The sequence below is a fragment of the Anoplophora glabripennis genome, unplaced genomic scaffold (assembly GCF_000390285.2).
Source record: "Anoplophora glabripennis isolate ALB-LARVAE unplaced genomic scaffold, Agla_2.0 scaffold156, whole genome shotgun sequence".
In the NCBI taxonomy this organism is placed as follows: Eukaryota; Metazoa; Arthropoda; class Insecta; order Coleoptera; family Cerambycidae; genus Anoplophora; species Anoplophora glabripennis.
Window position 1 is genome coordinate 228,940 of NW_019416250.1, and position 22,703 is coordinate 251,642.

The 22,703-nt window shown below is 28.9% G+C and overlaps 2 protein-coding genes across 3 annotated transcripts; one reads left to right on the plus strand and one right to left on the minus strand.

Moving 5' to 3' along the window:
* Positions 1-48: 48 nt before the first annotated feature.
* On the minus strand, positions 49-12,654 carry LOC108905662 (AP-1 complex subunit sigma-2). Of its 2 annotated transcripts, none has more exons than XM_018708631.1 (5): positions 12,455-12,654; positions 12,218-12,396; positions 12,032-12,140; positions 11,800-11,937; positions 49-312 (listed from the first exon to the last, which is right to left on the minus strand). In XM_018708631.1, the coding sequence occupies exons 1-5, from the start codon at positions 12,455-12,457 to the stop codon at positions 268-270; spliced, it is 474 nt and encodes a 157-aa protein (XP_018564147.1). In that variant the 5' UTR covers positions 12,458-12,654; the 3' UTR covers positions 49-267. The 2 variants fall into 2 exon arrangements, with proteins under 2 accessions (XP_018564147.1, XP_018564146.1); XM_018708630.1 differs by lacking the exon at positions 49-312 and adding an exon at positions 638-3,239.
* A 2,805-nt stretch (positions 12,655-15,459) lies between these two features.
* On the plus strand, positions 15,460-21,849 carry LOC108905649 (DNA damage-regulated autophagy modulator protein 1-like). The gene is made up of 5 exons (XM_018708605.1): positions 15,460-15,521; positions 16,369-16,490; positions 18,602-18,828; positions 20,993-21,131; positions 21,602-21,849. Exons 1-5 carry the CDS (start codon positions 15,460-15,462, stop codon positions 21,847-21,849), a joined length of 798 nt encoding a protein of 265 aa, XP_018564121.1.
* The last annotated feature ends 854 nt before the right edge of the window (positions 21,850-22,703 follow it).

Sequence of the window (22,703 nt, forward strand, 5' to 3'; positions counted from 1 at the left end):
AAAAATATACTGAAGCGGTGTGCTGCTTTCAACGAGAAAAATCTAATAAAAATTTAATACTAGTTATTATAATTTTCAACTGTACTTCAGTATAAATATTTTGTCCATACAAGCTGATATTATCGACTTAATATAGTGACTAATTCAAATTCAGAAACTTGTAATACATCTTCATTGTATCTAAGACTTAAACTATTGCTTGCAAATTGCACATACATAAACAAAAAATAATAAAGAAGCTTAATATTAATGAGAAAGTGAGTTACTTTATCCAAGTCCATGATCATCAAAAAATCCTTGTGGAGTTTCTTCCTAAAACAAAAAGACAATCTTTACTTATACTGTTGCCTACATCAATATGAATGTGGATAAATTGAAAAAATAAAGAAAATCAATCACATACCTAATTTTTGTATCCAAAGATCCATTCTTATCACTTCATTATCCACTTTCATATTGATGGAATTTTGGTATTAGTGGGAAAAAAACTACCATTCACCACAAAATACAAACCAAACATCTATACTTCATTTTAGTGGTTAATATTACAACCCAGTTTTAGTCGTCATAGGACATGTCACAAAAATAAAGTACAGCAGTTTAAGGGATGATCACAAGGTGTTAATAAAAAAAGTGGAAAACTACAAACACTGTATTAAACGTGTATTATCTACAGGTAAGAAAAGAAACATTAGTACGTATATCTACTTAAAGCGAAACTTTAGGTATAAAAATACTACTAATAAACATTTTCATTTTACGATTGTTTAAAAATTGTACTGTGCAAAAGTTACTCACTATATAATGGTGCTTAACATGATAATATGTTTAAAATGTGTTTGGAAATTACCAAATCCCAAGAATTATATATGTATGTATAAGAAATTCCTATTTAATAATTACTGGCAAGCACTGGTTTTAGATATTTTTATTCTTAATTAAAGATTTTATATCTACATATCTAATTTGGCAATTTCAGTCGACACATTCAGAGTGACCATAAATGATTTGTTTAAAATTATTACACTTAACTTTTCAGAAAACTATAAATATAATTAAAAATAGCATTTCTAGGTGTGGAAAAATCTTTTATGCAAAATAATTTTGTATTCCTACTAGAGCACATGCTTTAACTGATGTAAATTGGTAAAAATTGAACTGGTTTTATATACTTATTAATAATGAAGCATGAGACATACTGTTCTTTAGAGGATGATTTCTAAGTCCATAGAGAAATTTGGAAAATAAAAACTTCAAATAGGGTTTGCCTACCCTAAGACCTCGAAATACGTTGCACATATATTTGTAACTTTTTTTTTCATAATTAACTAATAGATATACACATCTATTATTTCTCACAAAATTTATATTTTTCTTAAGGTTAAATTAGAAAAACAAATTTTATTACACATTAAAATGTAACTATTAGGAAGAAAATTTAATTTATAAAAATCTCAGAAACATAACTAATAAAATCAATGTATACTAATTAATTTCTAAGTTCATCAAAATATAAAATAAACTTCGTATTCTTTTTGTATTTTTTTTATTGTAACTTGTAGGAATTATTTGAACACATGATAAGTGATATGATGGGTATATTTTTGGACAATAATTTAGAGATAGAAAACATTAATTAATCAATTGTAAAAAAGTGAAATAGTTAAAATTTGTCACATGTAACATATTGTCCATTTAATCTAGAAATAAATTACACTTACTTTTTCTGGATTCAAATACAGTCTCCAAAAAAAAAAAAAAAACTGAAGGAATTATGACATTATTGAAATGAGGTCAGATTTGAAATGAACCATTAAAGTCAATATAAAATATTGTACAATAATATTGACCATCTAGGTATTATATTGAATGATTGCGCAATATATTGAATAAATCAAAAATAGTTTCATATTTATTGTGCAATGTGGAATATATTGTATCGTCTGTGGATAATATTGCCCAATATCTGTTCAGTTGTGTATCGAATGTAGCGAGTATCACTCAACATGTTCGTTTAGGAAGTACCAGAAGTGAACTAAATTATTGCACAATAATATTAAGAGATGTCCCCAGATTGTGCACTATTATTGTGCAATAATTCAATTTGCCTCTGGTACTTCTTAAGCGAACATGTTCAGCGACACTGCACTACATTCAATATACAACTGAACAGATATTGCGCAATATTATCCACAGACGATACAATATATTGCGCAATCTTTCAATATAATACCTGCACGGTCAGTATTATTGTACAATATGAAACATGGTTATAATATTGACTGTCTAGGGGGGCCTTTATAAATGACAAAACATCAATAATTTACTAACAGAAGAATGTGTGTAGGACCCATAGCTTGATTTTTTAGATTGTCATTTTAAAAACCAATTGATTTTTGCCTCTATGGCTACTTTAAAAATTAGTTTATTTCATTTCACCTGACACTGAAGTTGATGTTATAGTTAGGACCACGACATTGGTTCTGTTAAAATTAATATGATAAGTACAAGACAATAATTATTACAAAATAAAACCGTTAATAAGCTTATTTACTGTAATTTTGTCAATTATTGACTTTTAATTTCATTCCTAATTATGACTACATGGTAATGTTTACAGTTTAGCCAATTTTGTTAGATTGTCCTTGCTAAATAGCGTTAAAAAATTATTAGCTCTTGTTTTATATCACCATAAAATTAGTTACTGTTTACGCCAATACTAATTATCAGACAGTTAAGACATGGTCAGGAATACAAAACTACTATTGGCTTATTATTATAGGCATTTTCCGCTCCTTCAAATGCAACGATAAATTCAATATTCAAGCAATATCAATCACTCAGTAGATCTGTCTGAGCAGCAGTCTGGAATGACTCCAAATAGTCTAATCTAATCCACTGCTATGTAAAAGTACTTTCATTTTAAAAATGACTGCTTTCGATTAAAGTGTATTGCAGCCAATATAATCATTAAAGTCACTCTATACAAAAAATTGTATACCAATAAAAATTAAATTCTTAAAAAAAGAAAAACAATGAATACAATAAATTCAATTCCAAACATGGAAAAATATTATATAGGAAGTTCTAGAAAAATAACATTTTATATACTATATATATATAAAAAAAAGTTGGTCCAAAAATTTTAAAATAGGATTTGATCCATTGAAAAATGTCTGGGAAGAGGCATGTCGTTACAGCAACCCAATATCCCTTAAAGCACCTTCCACCGCTTCATCCTTGAGGAAAGAATTATAAGAAACTACTGTCTAATAAAATACAGCTACTACAAAATGTTCCTTCACATAAAAACCTCCTTATTATTAAATACTTCTAACCTTGAACCTCGAAACCTAACCTTGACTACATCTTCATTCGTAAATAATTTTTATATGTGGTGGCAATTCAACTCTAAAGAAATTAGATAGCAATGTATGTTTTTTAAATAAATATTTTGTTTGGTAAATAAAATGGAAATTTCATTTATTTATTCCTAATATTACCTACCCTTTTTACAGAAAACATAATATGGTATTGAAAATTAGATAATTAAGTATTTAAAAAAAGTATATTCACTTCACTAAACATCCACTGTCACATTTTATATTGAAATACAAAAGAATTTATTCCTTGCTTTTTATGGTAAGAACACAGTAAACATTTTTATTTAACAAGCTCGATATAAGCTTTGTACTAAAGTTAATTATTATCAAATTAAAAATGAGTCCTAATTCCCCTATTGATTTTCTCACAAATGGCTTTTGATAAATAATAATTTTCTAACTTATAAGTTTATTCCTCAGCAATAACACCAAAATAGAAGTTTTTACTGAAAATACAGTTTTCAGCATATCCTGTACATCAATATATATATAAACAAAGGAACACAAACATGCCTTATTCCAAAGTTATTACTTTAGCACTTACAAGGTGTTTAAGTTTTTAATGACATTACAAAAAGCTCAAGAGCTGTCCGGCTTAGATTAATGAAGCTTGAGCTGGGGGCAAAATTAAATAAAAATAAAAGTTCACTTTGTATAAGTACAATTATATTAACCTGCAACATAGATACTGGGAGACACCGTCACTAAAAATTCCAGAATTTCAACACCACTGAATATGTTGGAAATTCTATAAGTTCATTTCTTGCACAATTGCATAGTAAATGGATTTAGAACTTTTTTTTATCCTAAAATACTCTTACTACTTACAATTGAATAAATTAAAAATTATTCCAAAATGGTTCAATTCACAAAAAAATGTAGCATATTTATTACAAATTCAGTGTTAATTATAATGTAATCATTAAAATTCTGGTAAATACAGATATATTTGTCCCTTGAACAATTCCTGAGAAAACTTAAAATTTTTTTAATTCTCAATTATATAATTATATTTAAAATCGCATTTGAGTTATTTTCTGTTTATTCAACTTTGTATTTAAACTCATTTTAGACTAAAAAAAATAGTCGAAATTTACTCATTTTACAAATAAAAGACAAGATATAATTTTTCTTTGAAATATAATTGTAAATCAAATGAACTTCTCTCAGTGGCATTAAAATTCTGGAAATCTTAATGAAGGTGTCTCTTGGTCGATATACCTAATTGTATACAAATTCAATGGTCAATCCGTGTTATATTAATCTGTCAAATATTTTTAAGAATAATTATTTGCGTATGTATGTTTCTGAAATATTTAAACACCTTGCAACTTTAAATGAAGTAATTTTACACCAAGGTATATTTAGCCCAATTATCATATTTTGGTTTCAAAATTATCTGGTAGCATTTGTAGATGCTGTATAGTGCAATAGAGAACAAGCCTTTTCCCCAAAATTTCAAACACCCTATAGTGATTTAACGAAAATAAGAAATGTCTACTTGTATCAACCTGTTTTTTCAGAATAATTTGATTTTTGATTCATATTATTTCTGTTATTAATTGAGATACAGTTAAAGTGCACCAATTTATTGCAAAAATTTAAAAACCTAGGATATAATAGTGATAGCAATAAAAAAATTGGTATGAACTGAACCATGTTTGGAGAAATATGGAGTGTTGATGATCAAGAAAGGATTAATATCTAGTTGCAAGTGCGAATTATTGATGCGAAACCATTGTAGAGATATCAATTGATTTATTTTTTTCTTACTTTCTGTTAATGATTTTGTTCTTACTGTCAGATTTTTTTAAATTTTTTACAGTAAACTGGTAACTTTAATTTAAATGTAGATCTCGATTATTAACAGAGAAAAAGATATGAACAAAAAAGAAAAAGACATGAATAAAAAAACTACTCGGATAATTTTGGGAAAAAAAAAATATTTTTTCTTGCATAGAGCATATACCTACAGGGTGAATTTTTGTAGTGAAACAGTCGATGGAAAATCTCATCCTAAGAAAAAAAAACTTATAAGCATAGGTTGCAGAGCTGATCGTTTTCGAGACATAGATTTGTAATAAATAGTTCACATATATTCAAAAAATTTTTAAGATGTTTGATGTCGATTTGTGAAACTTGGATTAATGAATTATCTAATTATGGGCAAAGTTTACTGATTGGGAATTGGAATTGAACCCTAGAATTTCTACACCACTGAATATTTTGGAAATTAAATAAGTGTGTTTTACAGTTCATACGATATTTTAGAATTCCGAGAAGACTCCTGCTTCAGTCTCTTAGAATTAACTGCATTCAACACGCGAGGTAGAAAGACATTGGTGGAAAATTTCAAGGCATGTCCCTGCTGCGGTAAATTACAGTAGTTCCGAAAACAGAACTTTATTGGCTTATTATTTTCTTAGAATTCTATCTCAACAATTACGAACTGTAATTCTGAATGGAATTTCTAATAAAATAGATGTCTTCTAATGTATTTTATTTGGATAACCAAGACATAGCTGAACAAATCAATACTATTCATTCCACAAAAAAAAATAAGTAAATACAATGTAATTATAATCTGTAGTAACATTCTACTAAATTTAATGTTATTCCAACAAGTTTTTTTTATTTTTGATGGTTATACTCATATTACATTTAAAATTGTATTGCCAAAAACACATTTTTATACTTTTTTTTCTGAAATTAAAAGTTCTAGTTATTTTCGATTTAATCAATTATACAATAGGCTTATTTTAAATAATAATAAATCTATAAATAAAACAAAAAGATTGTAAGTCAGAATGGTGATTCACGAGAAAATCAATTTTAGTGTTAGGACTCATTTTTAATGATGCGTTAAATTTGATGTGAAGTGTATCTTCAGAAACAGACTTTGGTGCTATATTTTCAATTCATAATCTTCCACTATTTAAGAATTACTGCGAAGTCAAATAATTTTAAGTGATCAGTATACAGGGTGTTACGAAATTCGCGGACACGGACTCTGGAATCATGTTAAACTAGATAAGGTCATAACAAAATGTCTCTATCATTTTTCAATCAGACCGATATTTTTCGAGATACGGCAGTTTTAAATATCCAAAAATAATAAAAATTTTTAATTTTTAATCATTTGCTAAAAAAATAATGATAAACGAATTGTTCAAAATTTCCACCACCTGCTGCTAAACATGCTTCAGCACATTGTGCTACAGCTCGAACGGAGTTGCGCACCTACCATCTCTGGCGTTATTTGTTGTATTGTTTGAAACAGACAGCTCTATAACAATTAATGAAAATTCAGAAAGCATTTATCAATATTTTGATATCGTTAGAGTATAGTAAAAGTACCTGTCAATACAAACTGCAAAATAATAGGCCATAATTATTCAAATCATGAATAGTCTGATATGCTGATGTCTCTCGGAGCTTCAAATAATCGTGCAGATGAAGCAGTTCCCATTTGCTTGGCCACCTCGTTCTCTAGATACAATGCCATGTGATTTTTTATTTTGGGGGTTCTTAAAAACGTTGGTGTACAGAACACCAGAGGCAAATTTTAATGAATTGCAGAACCGCCTATTTCAATCAATACAGCAAATAACACCAGAGGTGATACGCAACTCCATTAGAGCAGTAGCACAATGTGGTTAAGTATGTTTAACAGCAGATGGTGGAAATTTTGAACAATTCTTGTAACTCGTTTGTCGTAATTGTTTATCCAATAATTGAAAATTGAAATTTATAAATACATATTTTTATTATTTTTGGATATTTGATACTGCTATATCTCGAAAAATAATGGTCTGATTGAAAAATCATAAAGACACTTTTTTATCAACTTATCTAGCTTAATATGATCCCACAGTCCATGTCCACGAATTTTGTAACACCCTGTATATCGGAGACATTTTCAACAAAGATGATAACTTCAAGATTAGTTGATATGTTGATCCTCATTATAACTCCTTATACAAGATGTTTTTAATCCATAAAAATAAACCTCGTATTAAACTGGGATACAAAAAAGGACAGCTATTTCCACCTAAGATGTGAATATATTTTACATTTAATTACCTAGATGACAAACGTAAGCTAATATTTGTAGACTATTTTTTTTAGCAAATATATCCAGAACAGCAAATAAACTCCTAATTACATTAATATTTGTCAATGGAATGGAATATTATCTTAATCTCCCCAACATCCTCATAGCAATATCTCTAAACTATGATTAAAATGTGTTGGTTGAACATTCTACTTATTTTTGATATCTATGAAATAGAATTCTATTACAAGTGGAGTAGATATGATAAATTTGTGAAAAAAGCAACAGTTGGAAACCTAGTGCCTTGAAAAACTGCTTTAAAAGTGAATACTGCATCTATTGGTCTACATTTGTCACACTGCATGAAAGTATTTTAAAGCAAATAAAGACTTAAAAGCTTAGTATTAAGAAAATGTACAGCATAATCTTGTAAAAAATAATAATGAGGCAACAACTGAAATGTCACAAAAAATAATATATAAATAAGCACACAACTTCAATTTTAATAATAATTTTATATGAAGGAACCAAGGTGCATAGAAATAATAAAAGAAAACATTTAAGAGATCGATTAAAAATATTAAACTTCAGTTTACATACCTTGTATCTCTTCTGTTAGTATAAATAAAATCAAATTTTTAATTTTTTTCTATGCAACTTGAAAATAATTACCACAACCAAACCCAAAATGTTACACAAAGGCGAATGCTTGTATTAAAAGAGTCTTAATAATTAACAAATAACACATATTTACAAGTCAAACAAAACTTTAATGGATCAATTTTTTATTTAATTATATAATTTAAATCATACAGGAATAATATTACTAACTGGTCTATAACCAACATTATTGTGTGGTAATTAATTGATTTCTACATATTCAAAAACAGAGTACTTCGTACAACCAAAATTTTAATTTACGAAAATATAAATAAAATACCACAACATGAATGATAAACAAATATGGCAAGAGATAATAAAAGCTCTTAACAATTTTATATTTGTAAATATTTTTATTTTGTAAAATGGAGTTATATTTATCACAAATAAAAATACAAATATTTTCAAGTAGAGTAGATAACAAAACGTCCTGTCTAATATCAATTACCAAGTTATGAATATTCGAGTAAAGTTTTGAGTTTTAGTTCTCTTCATCTATCATTATATCTACATTTTTTAAAATAATTTATTAAAATATTTCATTAAAAATTATCTACTCATTCGTTTTCTGAGATTATAATCGTCAAAAAACATAACACACTAAGTACCTACACTTGATTAATTTGTTTAAAAAATACAGTTAAATTTAAAGACAAAATAGTGTCATGATTTTAAATAGTCAAAAAAAAACATTTTTTTTTAGAAAAAATTGGGATAGAAGTATATTTAAATATTGAAAAACATAAAATGGTGGGATTTGTAATTATATTTGTTAAAATAATAAATACAATTACTATAGTGTACTATAATAGTGGATGGCAGATGATATTAAAATAAACATAATATATTTATTATCACATTTTGGCATGTGATACTGAAGGATTAGCTTAAGTGTGATAAAAATTAATAGTAACTTACCTACTTGGTACATTAAAAATAAATATTTGATAAGACATTTTGCAAATCTACTAACTACTACTATTACTGAGGAACCTCTGAAGGTTTTCATTAAATGTAACGTAATAAATAATAAAAATTATTAAAACAAAAATAACAAAACAAATAAAAATAAATATATAATAAAAATAATAGTGGGCGGATTAAATATTGCAAATGAATGATGCAATTAATGTCAAGCAGTCTGATCGCTCATCAAAATTATAGGATATGTAGTACGGCGCCATTGAAACAATTAGATTCCCATTTTACTCATTTCCATGTATATTTACCATAATTAAGGCCACAGTAAAAGAATTACCCCAATGTAAACAGGTATTTCTTCAATTAAGGCGTTAGATTCAATGTCTCTTTTTACAATCACAACTGATATCAAATTTCCAGTAACAAAATTGCTTGCTTCAATTAAAAGATGAGTCGAGTTAATTATTATTAATTTAAACTAAAACTCAGACATTTTCTTTTTATATACATAATAGTTGAAATTGTTTGGAACAGTGAGAAACATAAAATACAAAACATAATTTAACACAATGAAATAATGACTAAATATTTGTCTTAAAATTATAGAATACCTTCTATTAATTTTCAATTAATGGCATATTGACTCTCAATATAATATATGTGTAAACATACATCTTTCTATTGTGTTAATGTAAAATATATCACAGCCTAAGTTTTAAATTTTTAAAAGTTAGTTATATTCTGTTGCAAAAATGGCACACTTTGAAATACAGAAGTACTTTTTAACCATTTTTGTCAAAGTTACAAACTCTTTTTAAATGGTAAATTTCCCTTCCAAATCACAAGGTTTAAACTTTTTAAGAAAATTCAAAAAGATCTATTTGTGAACATAAAACATATATGTATGTATTCTTTAATTTTTGGATTTATAATTATTGTTTTAACCATTTTACCTACTTTATCTATTTCACAAATACTCCATGATAGAAATTTTCTTCATAATAGTACACTTGTAATATAGAAATACATTTTTCTGCATTATATAGGAAACAACACCGCATAGGCAATGCACTTTAATTTGTAGAGTATTAGACTTGTTGAATTCAAGTAAATTGATTTCACTGGTTCGACTAATTTGTCGAAAGACATTATTGACCGATATTGAACTTTGACAAAAACATAAGAGTTAAAACTCCTGTTGTTCTAAATAAAACCTCAAAGAACTCATGTTATCGATATTAAAAACCATTATTGAATTACATTTTTGGTATTACAATATGTAACCTTTGACTAGAATATACCTGTGGACACACTGTTTTTTAAAGAGAGGGAAGACTTCAGTTCCGGCAAAAATTATTTTCGAAATGTTGGAAGTGATGTCTTTATAAAATCAACATTAATATAGTCACAGCTACTCACAGTCAAACTGTAGTAAATAATTGAACAACCAAGTAAATAAACATGAAAATGAGAAAAAATAGGGCGAACATGTAAAGGAAATTAGAAAAATTTACATGCATCCATGCTACCGCATCTCAGTTTAGTTCAATTACATAAGTTTTTAGTACAGACTACATGCAGTTTTAGTAAATTATAAAATAATTCTGGCACTAAGTCAAGCCTTAACAGCTACATAATTTATAGGAACTTGACAAAAATTAAGTACTGCAGTCACAGGTAGGCAAAACTGAATGATGTAACTGTTAAAAATCTAAGTCCTAAATATCTAATTTAAGATAGGAATAAAATGATGCAATAGGTACTTAACGTAACCAACAATTAGACAAAAGGACGCTTAACTGTCGTTCAGATCCTGGGTGTGCACAAAATGGAATAGATAACAAAACATGTACAATTCAAGCAATTATGTGAGGGGATACATCGACATGTGCAACATAGTGAACTGAGTACAATAAACCAGCTAATATCATGTGTTATTATTGACTATAAATATTCTACTATAAAGGCAAATAAAAACCATTTAACGTTTGTTAATTAATTAACTATAATTTTGTATTTGAGATCGTATTGGCACATAATAAATCATAGAGATCAATTAGTAATATTGTCCTATAAAACTCAATCTACTATTAAATAAGTTTAACTTCTAACACTTCTATATCGACAGGAAACTACATTGAAATTTGTATATATATGACAGTGTATCTACCAACTAATTGAATTTAAAGATGTGCAAACATCATTAGATCTACTAATTTTTAAGCAACTATATCACAAAATTAAAAAGGTAATAGCTACTATGTACCTAAATGATTAAAAACTATTTATTTATTTATTTATATTCACATATCTTATCCATATAATTTTTTGATAAAAAATGACTATTCTAAAATTTTAAATAAAATCATAAAATATTTGTAATATATGAAATAATTAACGTTTTAAAGATTTTTCTCAATTCCAATGCTAAAAATGTAAAAATAAAATAAAGAAATATCCGTCATATTAATTACTTTTTGATCCCTTTAAAATAATTAGCAAGTATGTACTCCAAAAAGAACAGCATTAAATATATTTTCATCTGAACTGAAAACTGATTAAAAGCAGTTTTAAAAGGGATGTACAAAAACGTATAAAATTTTGCAGCTGAACCACTGAATACTTATTCTCATTTGATTTAGGATTTTGAAAAACTGAAACGAAAATAATACATTTATGCAAGATCTAGCTCTAATTTTAAGTGTTTGTTGGTGACTAGATATTAGCTGTTTACCGACTTGGAAAGTTTTAAAATTATATTTCTATATTTCCATGACTAACCTCTTGTAACAGATCCTGCGCTGCAATGGCCTTCAGTACATTTTTCTTACTCGTCTCTTGGATTTCACCACCAAGCAGAAGTTCATCGAGTATAAAGTAAGCTTTCTCAAAGTTAAAAATGATATCCAATTCACAAACCTGAAAGATAAATTATTTATAAGAATAAGCAAGCAACTCTGTCATACTTAATTCTTAATCTCAGGGGTCATAAATTAAAAAATAAGTTACTTACACTTCCAAAGTATTTATCCAATAATTCAACATAACGATGAATTACTTCCAATGTCAGTAATTCATTGTCTTCCTGCTCAATTGCACAGCAGAAATAAAGACTGGCATATCTGAAATACAGTATGTATTATTAACATATTTTATTGTTTATGGAAAGTTTCATATTAAAATAATTCATAAGCGTCACCTCTTATACACAATTTTTAAATCTCTCCATTCCAAAAAACTGCACATTTTGGGTTTTCGAGCCAATATTGTTGTAATTAATTCCCTTGTAATCTTCTTTTTCAATTTATCTGGATGGGCAACATACCATTTCTGCAATCGTAGCTTCCCTTGTCGACTAAACAATAACATGAACTGCATCTAAAACAATTAATTTAAATGCATACTATTTCATAAAACGATAATTTGCATTATATACCATCTTGTTATAGATTCACAAAGTTAACTAATAAAGTACAAAGGAAATCAAACACTTTTCATAATAACTGCACAGAAATAAAATTACGAAAATTATTGTATTTATTCAGAAATGGCACACATAAATATTTAAATATTTAACAAATTGACCACAAACGTTACAACAGCCATTTATGTTTGTGACGACTGTAATTTTGACATTGCCAATGATGATGTCATAAGAAGCAGAAGCGCACAAAACATAATACACACAGATACCGAACTATAGAAGCGTATCAGCGATGGGAGTATTCAATGAACATGTACGGAACGAGTACAGGAGTACACCAAATAGAACGGTCGAACAAACTATACTCCGCAGTAGAAATTATAGAGAGTGACTCAGACATAATATAAAAACACTATTACCATAATACGTATAAAATATAAAACGATTTTTATATGGTTCAATATTATTTATCTTTGTGACGCTCGCTACGCACATCGATATAATCTATAATCGTCTATAGACTGAGTTACACTGAACGTCGACCTATATTCTATCTCTGTCTTCTGCACTTGGTAGGGAATAGGGGAATGCTTTTTTAGTGGGTGTAAAAGGACTTGATTTACCAGTCCTGAGAAACGTCATAGCATAAGCGTAGACGAGGGGTCTAATTCCATGGTTATAATAAATTTATAAATTAAAAAAACACAACTGGGACGTTTTAAAATGCTGTAATAATTAAAATGGATCAAAGTGCCGGTTATAGCAAACCGTAAAAAAATATTAGATGTTATGTTTTATTATCTTTTTTCAATATTTTCTATATCTTGTTGCCTTTTACGCAGACACGCCAATGGATTTTCGTTCCCGGCACGCTTCATCCCTCTTACTAGTCCAAAAGCTAGTGATGAGTCACTCTATAATTTCGACCGCGGAGTATAGAGTTAGTAGTGTCGTAGAGTCCATGTTAGATAGGCCTGAAATAACTTTAATGGAATTATTCTTTTTATATGCAGAAAAACCTAACCTACAGTTTAAACTTTTGTATTGTTAAGAAAAAAAACTCGCTTACCGGCAGCCTCAAAGGAAACTGGATTGTCTGTTGGCTGCATTTTGAAACTATTGTCATTGTCGAACAGTGTTACTCTAATCTATGAGTGCTATCCACGCCAATTTGAAATATGACTTTATTAACTTGTTCTCAGATTAAAAAGGTAACTTTAAGGCTGGTGTTTTTTTGGTTCTGTCTGCAGACAATCTTGAAAAGATTCAGAATAGTTACCCAACTGTTTTATCAGTATCAGTACCTATGTATTTATTGGCTATTGGCTTAGATGTTCTTATGAATGGAATGATCGATTAACTAATTTGAACTGTCCTAGAACCGTTCTCTTTAGGAACCTTCGAGTATATACTAGTGGAGGCTGGAGGCAGCATGCCATTGCGAAAAGTGTGGCTGAGTGTGCGAGAGAGACAGACAGTATCTTAGTACATGCTGTCTCACTCTAGCATGCACGCGATTGGTTGAAAATGAATGCTCGCGTTCATTGGCTCCCACAGGGCTCCCGTCGTTGAAGCGAAGCATGACACAGCATGTACTTAAGTAGTAATTTCCTTTCTGCTATTTCTGTCCTTACTTTTTCCTTCTTTTCGTCCACTCAATCTCTCCTTTTTGTCAATTTGGTCCTTTCTCTGTCTCTTGTATTGCTATGCTGGCTACAATTTCCCGACTCGCCTTAATAGCTCCTACTCCTTATCTCCTTTATTCTTAGCTACGACAATTCAAATAATTTCACTAATATGACTACTTGATAATTAATCTTTAGTTATCTGTCAAACTTCGTGTACACCCTTATTCTTTCTTCAAACACAATTTTTCTCTAATTTTAATTTTCTCTGTTGTTATTTTCTTTCCTTTATAGTTTCCTACACGATAAACAACAATTTTGTATTCTCCTCACTCCTTAAGAAAATTTTATTTCTTTTCTCCTCTCTCCTGTCTTATTTATTATTTTTTTTGTCGTCTCCTAATTACCACTGCACTGCAATCTTATTTTTAAATACAATTTTTTCTTAACTTATCCTTTTTAATTTAACCAATCAGATTACTTTTTAATTTTACATTTCCAATTTAACCTTTGCAATACTATTTAATCAGTATGTTGCTATATAGTAGGTACCCTTATTTTATGACCACTTTTATTAATTTAGATTGATATTTCATCGAAATTTATATTTTACTTTAAATTGTCATTTTGCATCTAATTGTCATCTTAAACTCAAATCTATTACTTAACTCTTACATTGTCATTCTTTGACAATAATCTGTTTTCATCCTAATACTGAAACTTAAACTTTTGATTCATCTCAATATATTATTATATGTTTAATTTGGTCGTAGAGGGGAATTAAACACTGTGGATATGGGGGTAGAAAAATGTTGGCTTGGGTCAATGTGAGAGGTTGACACCGGTCGGCATTTGAACATATTAATGAAGTTTTCCAGATTTCTCTCATGCCTACACTGAATAGTTGTTAAGGCTTGTACGTTCGTTCCTGTTCCCTATTGTTGTTGTTATCGTTATTTTTATCAATATCATTATCGTTATAGTTATTCTTATTGTTATTGTCATCTGTCATCGTAATCGTTATAGAGTAAATAATGTTTTTGCATTGTTGTTCTCGTAAGAGGGTATATACCTACCTATACACTTACAGCTTATAAAACTAATGATTACTACCTACTGAAAAATAAAAACGGGAATATCGTTTTATGTTCTGATAAATGGCCACCGTACATATTTCCATAAATTAAAGGGTGCTTCGGGTAGAAGACTTTTAGAAGTGTTTGTCATTCCATGTCAATAAAATGCATCAATACTTAAAAGGAACTTCAAAGAAATGTTTCTTACTTATTCTTATTACACATCCATTTGACGCGAAAAGAACTGTCCAGTAACAATATTTTATACTGTCTTACATTTTTCTGACAACTTTGTAATGTTATACAACAAAGAGATATGAATTTAAAACATTTGCCTACAATATTATTTTTGAATATACCAGTCACTCTCGTGATCACGTAAGTACAAATATTTACCTACCTGTCCTTTTAGGTACCTTAGTTTGTAACAGATAATTTTGAAAATTTTTTTAAATGCTTGTGATATACATATGTATATGTATTAGTAACGAGCGTAAAATTAAGACGTGTGTAAAAGGTGACATTATTTTAGAATTTTTTTGATAGTACAAATATGTAGATAGGTAGTTTAAAGAAGCTATCTCTTGATGCTTTTCAATTTCAGCTTTGTTTACTTTAGAAATGTAATAATTCTAAAATCTATTAAGCATCAGACTTATAGAGTGTATTTTGTGAACCCAAAATAAAAAAGAATATATTATCATTCGGAGATACTTGGAATAATCGAATTCAAAAAATACAAATTTTACACTAGAATTTAGGTGTAGGTATATTTTAATAGTTTAGTAAAATCATAGGATACTTTTTAAAATGCAAAATCAGCAATAATATTTTCATTGTCCAATAAAAAAATTTGATTAGTTTTTAATTAAATTTAGGCCTTCCAGATGATTCTTTCTATAAAAATAGCTTTTATGATATTTCAATTTTCTCGATCTAGTTTTAAATTCAGGTAATCTTGCATCTGAGACAGTTGAGAACACAATTTTTAATTTTTTTGAAAAAATGAAAAATTTACAAGGGTGTTACTGTCTTAAGTGGGATACCCAGTTGTAATAATGTATGTACAATCCGTATGATATTTGTCGAGATAGAATTCCCTTGAAATTTTCTACCTCGGGTGTCGAATGCGGTTAATTCCAATAATAGTGACGCATGAGTCTTCTTGGAATTCTATCTCAACAAATATCGTACGGACTATACTTCCTGATTGTTTATTTTTCAGATTTAATTTAGCATTTTATTACAAACATGTAACGTATATGGTGCCCTATATTAGCGATTCGGGAGCCCTTCCTCCAGAAAGTTGTATATTCGGACAATCTCTGAATATATTGGCTTTTTTGAGTACGTATATTATTTGTAAATTACTTTTTAATATTTCAAAAGAACGAAAAAACTAAACAAATAAAAAATTGGGTTTGTATTTGTTTTTTTTTTCTATATTCTGTATAACACATATTTTACTGTAGTTGTAAGAAGACGTTCTACATAAAACAAATTCTGCCATAGCTTTAGTAATATCAGTCATATAAAAGGGAGTTTCAAATAAGATTTACTCTCTTCACACTCTAAATTATTGTTTATTATACAGAGTGTCCCATTTCTTTCCAATGTTATTTAGCTACGGGGTTTCAAAAGAACTTATATATTACCGCATTTTTTAATTTCTCGTTGAGTTTAAAGCTTAATTAACAAAGCAATTTTGAGTTTAAGTTGTACCGGTTCGGTGTTATTTGATATTTAATAATATCAAATTTCTGAAATTGAACAAGATCGAATCAAATTTTCATGGGTAAAATAATCTGGGGAAATGATGTTTTAGTAACGTAAACTGTCGTAGATATTGGAGAAATATAAGAAATATTTACAAAAACATGCGAGGATATTTCTTCTCAAAGAAATTTTCGATTTTTATGACAATATGATCGCATTAAGCCAATACAATGTATTACAAATGCGTACTCTGAGGGAAATACAGTGCCTTCATAAATGATTACAAGTTACATAACCAATAATTTAGTTTGGAACAGTAATTTTATTTCCTTCACGTTGGTAAATTTCGTTAAAATTAAAACTTATTAAAACAAAAGATGAAGATTCCATTCTGTTTCACCGGATGTGATTGGCGTAATTTTTCACGAGATTTTCAACCAATCAGCGATCGCATTACCTTAAGGCTAGACGTAACGGTTTTTCATTGTTCATTGTAAACGAATCATTAATATCGGTGACGCCAAGATTTAGGGACTTTTCGTTACCAGTATCAGCCCTGTAATGTTAGTTGCCTAAGCTCGGCGGCGGCAACGTGACTTGTAAACATTTATGAAGGCTCTATATCATTTAGCCATAAATAGAAATTGATTAACCCTAACAAAATATCTACTTTAAATAAGCTGCTGCCACAATAAAACATATTTCGTTAAAAGGAGTCATTTGGTTAAAAAGTTTTTTGTTATCTTTTTATTTATTGACTCAATTCCATGCATTTTATTATTACAGTAGCCATAGTACAAGTTTTATCCTAGCAAACATTTTTGACGCAGTTGTTGAGTTGTCATCGTAAGATGACGAGTTTTATGGCAATATAAGAAATTATCTTTATTTATTTCAAAGAAGTGACTTTTTAGATACTAATAAGTGATTTTTTTGCCATAACTATGTGCATTTAGCTCAATCAATTATTTTCCCTTAATATTTAAAACGTTACAAGTAAAATACTTTACTTTTTTAAGTTTTTATATATAAAACAAAAAATAAAAACCAAAATTGATAACTTATGAACACTAGGTATAAGTACTGTCACTACACATAGGTGCAATTTCATATGCGTATACAGTCACAGCATAGTTGTTTATTATTACTGACATAATACGTAATTTGTATATAAAACGGGCATTCTTCGTGTAGCACTGTTGGACACAAAATGTCTGTGCAGATCTCGCGTTTGTGTGTTAGCGATGACTACTACGCGCTAAAAGAATATCTAGATACTGTTACAAAATGTCCTTGTAGCCATAGGTAGGTCTCAAAAACTGTACAGGTTGTACAATCTAAAATTTTAAATAATTTTAAAATATGTAGAAATCGATTTCGTATGATTTTCTTTTTGGGAACTTTTATTTACTATTGATATTATCAGAGCTACGCATGAATCCGTTTTAAATAATAAAAAAAATGTTGGATTAGTCTCTAAACTTTTTTGAAATCTTTTGTTTGATTTAAAGTTCATAATATGCAACAAACGTAAAAACATCCTTTTTTACCTGTTACAATAAATACTCTATCTTTGTGTAAAAACATAAATGAAGACTTGACACACTTAACAATTGGAATCTAAGTATTTACTTATTAGGTTTCATTTCACTGTGAACAACACATTTTTGTTATAATTATCACGTACTTGGAAATATTTTGTTAACCCTAAATCTGAGCGTAGTTTATATAATTTGTTTCAGCTGCGTTTGCCATGTATATCAGATACAGATACGTAAAGGAAATGTGTGAAGGACACTGCATTTATTTGAAAAACAGGAGAATGAATTTAGCATCCCTTTATACTGGTTTGGGAGCGGCGATAGGCGTAAGCGTAGTCGCAAATTTTCAGGAAGCATTCGTGTTGTTTGTCCACGTAATTGGAGCCTATGCCGCTTTTGGATTGGGATCAGTTTACCAATGTTTACAGGTACAAGAGCGTTAAGCCATCGCCACATATGCGGTATTCGCCGAATATGGAGCAAACTGATGACTATGAATTAGCGTCACGGAAATTCTTGGCTCTATACTCGGCGAATACCGCATGTGTATGCCCGCTTAAAGTACGGTTTGTTAGGGCCGTCCTTATTACTCCAGTGGAATTAGATCATAAAACCTGAAATTTAAAAAAAATATATTAGTAGACATTTTATTGCACTTTATAACGGGGAAGAGTATGTAGAATGATAATATCAAAAAAGTACTTCGAAGGAAGTGACGCTAAGTTGGCAAATTGCAAAATTACGTGTTTTTTAACTGTTTTTACTGCCTACTAAAATCTAGACGACCTATCGGAAAATTTGTCATGTTGTAGGAAATTAAATTACCTACAATTTAAGGTACCTAAAGTTATATTTACCAATTTGTTAACTGTAAAATAAAGATCGAACGCGGAAATATCAGTTTCCGAAAATTGCGCATTATTATTGCAAAAAGCAATGGATGTTGATGAAATTTATGGAAAAGACGGTATCCAAACGCAAGTGGGGTTAAAATTTTATTTTCAAAAAGTTTTACATTGATAGTTCATGTAATAAACGCGCTAGTAGCAGTAAAAGTTAACGTTAATGAACGGCCTGCACGCGAGAGAAGGAGCGACAGGCCCGTGCATGCGCGTGAACACCGCTCTCGTCGCGTGCGAGATTTTGTACTTGAACGTTTCAAATTCGGTTCAAAAGGTCTTTAGGCACGCATGCTGGTCTTTGGATTGATCGTCTTTTCCATAAATTTCATCAACATCCATCGTTTTTTGCAATAATAATGCGCGATTTTCGAAAATTGTTTTTCCGCATTTAACCCTTATTTTACAGTTCACAAATTGGTGGTAGATACCTTAAATTGTAGGTAATTTAATTGCCTACAACACAAAATAACTAATTTTCGTCTAGATTTTCACGGGCAGTAAAAAAAAATGAAAAAATACGTAATTTTGCAACTTATTTGAATTTGCTAACTTAGCGTCACTTTGTTCGAGTTACTTTTTTGATTTTTGATATTATTATTCTGTATACTCTTTCCCGTCATACAGTGAAATAAAATGTATACTAATAATTTTTTTACGTTCAATATCTACTTCGACTGGAGTATATGGAAATGTAAGTGGTTTGTTTGATCGCATTTCATATCAATATGCGACCGCCATCGGCAGCAGCTGACGACTCAATTGCTCTGTAGAAGTAGTAGTGAACTGTCAATGGCACTACATATTAATATAAATATCGATAGCTGATACTATCGAATTACAGGTACCTATATCGATAGTTTATTAAGAACAATCGACAGTTTTCGATTGTGCCTTCTGTAAATAAATATGGTACAATTATTTGCTCAAAGTTTTACATTGTACAAAACCAATAGAATTGTTGAAATAAATAGAAAGCTTAATATAGAAACAAATTACTTGTAATATGGAACAAACCTGGTAACAAGCAACACAAATCGAGATCACGCTCACAGATAACAATATTTTTCCTTTCTATATGATCACGCTATCTGTTAAATGTTTAATATGGCGTGATGTATAAAAAAATTGTCAGATTTATTATAATTCACAGATTGTCAGTTTTAAATCCTTAATGTTGCTCGTAAACTCTGTTCTTTACACAAAAAAATCGAAGATGGGCTGGCCACTCTATTGCACTGTATCTGCCGATCCTCTGATACTGAATGAGATATAACCTCTTTAACGGGCAGTGGTATCGTGAGAGAGCATCTTCATGGTCACATCATAGTTTTCATTGGGAATATCTTGAATGTATTAATTTGTTTACCTTAATGGTACAGCCAAGCAGCAAATGAAGCACAATTTGGATATTTATTGTAACATTATTTTCATCTAAAACGATGGTTTTCTAAAGCAAACAACCTGCTTTATTATCAGAAAAAGTTAACTTAAAGCTAACATACATTTAATTCCTGAAAGTAACATTAATATTTTCTAACACTCGCTGCAGTAATCAAAATTCAGGCCATATCATTCTTTATACCTAATTATTATTTGAAAACAGACAAAAGTTTATCTAAATAAAATAAAATTTTAATTTTCGATAATGCCATGTGTTCAAAAATATCAACATTTTTTTTTTAAATTTCAGACTATATTGTACTACCGAATGTCAAGAGTAGTAGAGAACAAATACAGCAATATCGTTCGTATATTTCTCTCTGTAGTGTCAGTAATATCATTTAGCATATGTGCGGTTTTTGCTACCATAGCTTTTGGAATGTATGATGGTAAGTTTATAACAAAATAAAATGCTTCTATGAACTTAAGTCACTACTACTGAAAATAAATTAATAGATAGAAATTGATAAAAAGTTGTGGTTTATTTCAAGTAACAATAACAGTTTAGCAAAGTTATATAAATACATTTTCTTTGATTTGAAATATCTTGAAAGAAAAAAATATTACGAAAATGTTCAGTCTTCCGAATCTGTCCTTCTATATACATAGGTATAAGATATTTGTGGACAATTAAAACTAAAACTGCATACCTACCAAATAACACCATCCTTTTCTCTGTAATTTAATGGAAATTATTTGTTTCTAAATCTAATATATTTATAATAAAGCATACTTATATTAAAACGCTGCACCCATTGTTGCATGTGAACTTTTTGTCAATTTGTAACGTTGAATATGCTATTTTAGTCTTGTCAAGTATCTTAGTTACACCCTGTATAATATGTTCCTATTCTTCTAGGTAATACCGTTCAGAACTGGAAAGAAGAAGACAACGGGTACAATTTTCATATAATTAGCACGATTGCGGAGTGGATCTGTGCTGGTTGTACAATATTTTTTCTGTTTCTCTTCAAAAGTGAATTTGAAAATATTGATGTCATGGAACCAGAGATTTTTATTCGTGATGCTTTCGTCATAACGATAAACAATGAAGAGTCAGCTTCTCGTGTTATTGCTGGACCTGACACAGATAATGGAAAATACTAACAGTTACAATATGCACAAAAAAGTTTGTTATTTAGTTGCAAATACAAAATGTCTTTGGTTAAGTAAGTTGGAAACTTAAACCATAAGTCAAAGCTACAATTTTTGAGTAAACGTTAACAGAAGATACTGACACCTATCTACTTTTTAAAACAGTTTATCGTTTGTGCCGTGTTAGGAAAACGCTTTTTAAGACAAAAAGGGTCCATTCAAGATATTAATATGAAACTTTAATAAGAGCTTCTTAGGATGTCAATCTACATATTTTTTTATCTACCATTGAAATAAATGCAATACTCGAAGAGCTACGAGGTTTACATTGATTTGCCATTCCATCACTTTATAGAGAAGAGTGAAATAGTTTATATAACAATTTGGTTTGTTACACAATAACTGGCTTTGTATAATTGATATTTTTTTTCATTGAAAGTTAAGAAATATAGATATAATGAGAATATGAGAAATGTATTGAAAAGTAAATAATATAAGCATCAAATGTATACTTTAAAACTCACATTATTTGTATGTATGTTATATAAAAACTAGATTTTGACTGGAAATCATCAATATTTTTCAACATTTTTGTTGTAATTTATAGCTAATGTAAATTGATTAAATAATGAATAAATCCTTTAATATTATTATTTTTACTTCACCACATATCGATTATATTTTTTACAATACATAAAAATACCGAATTATGCTTTTCCCTTTGCAGAAAAGGTAGTAAAAATTACAAACAATCCGTTTTGGTACGAGAGGATTTCACACCTATTGACTATAAGGCTACCATTTTGCTTTCTAAAGTAAGTAATAATTTACAGATTAGGGCCACTAATGGATGTGAATGTTGTAAA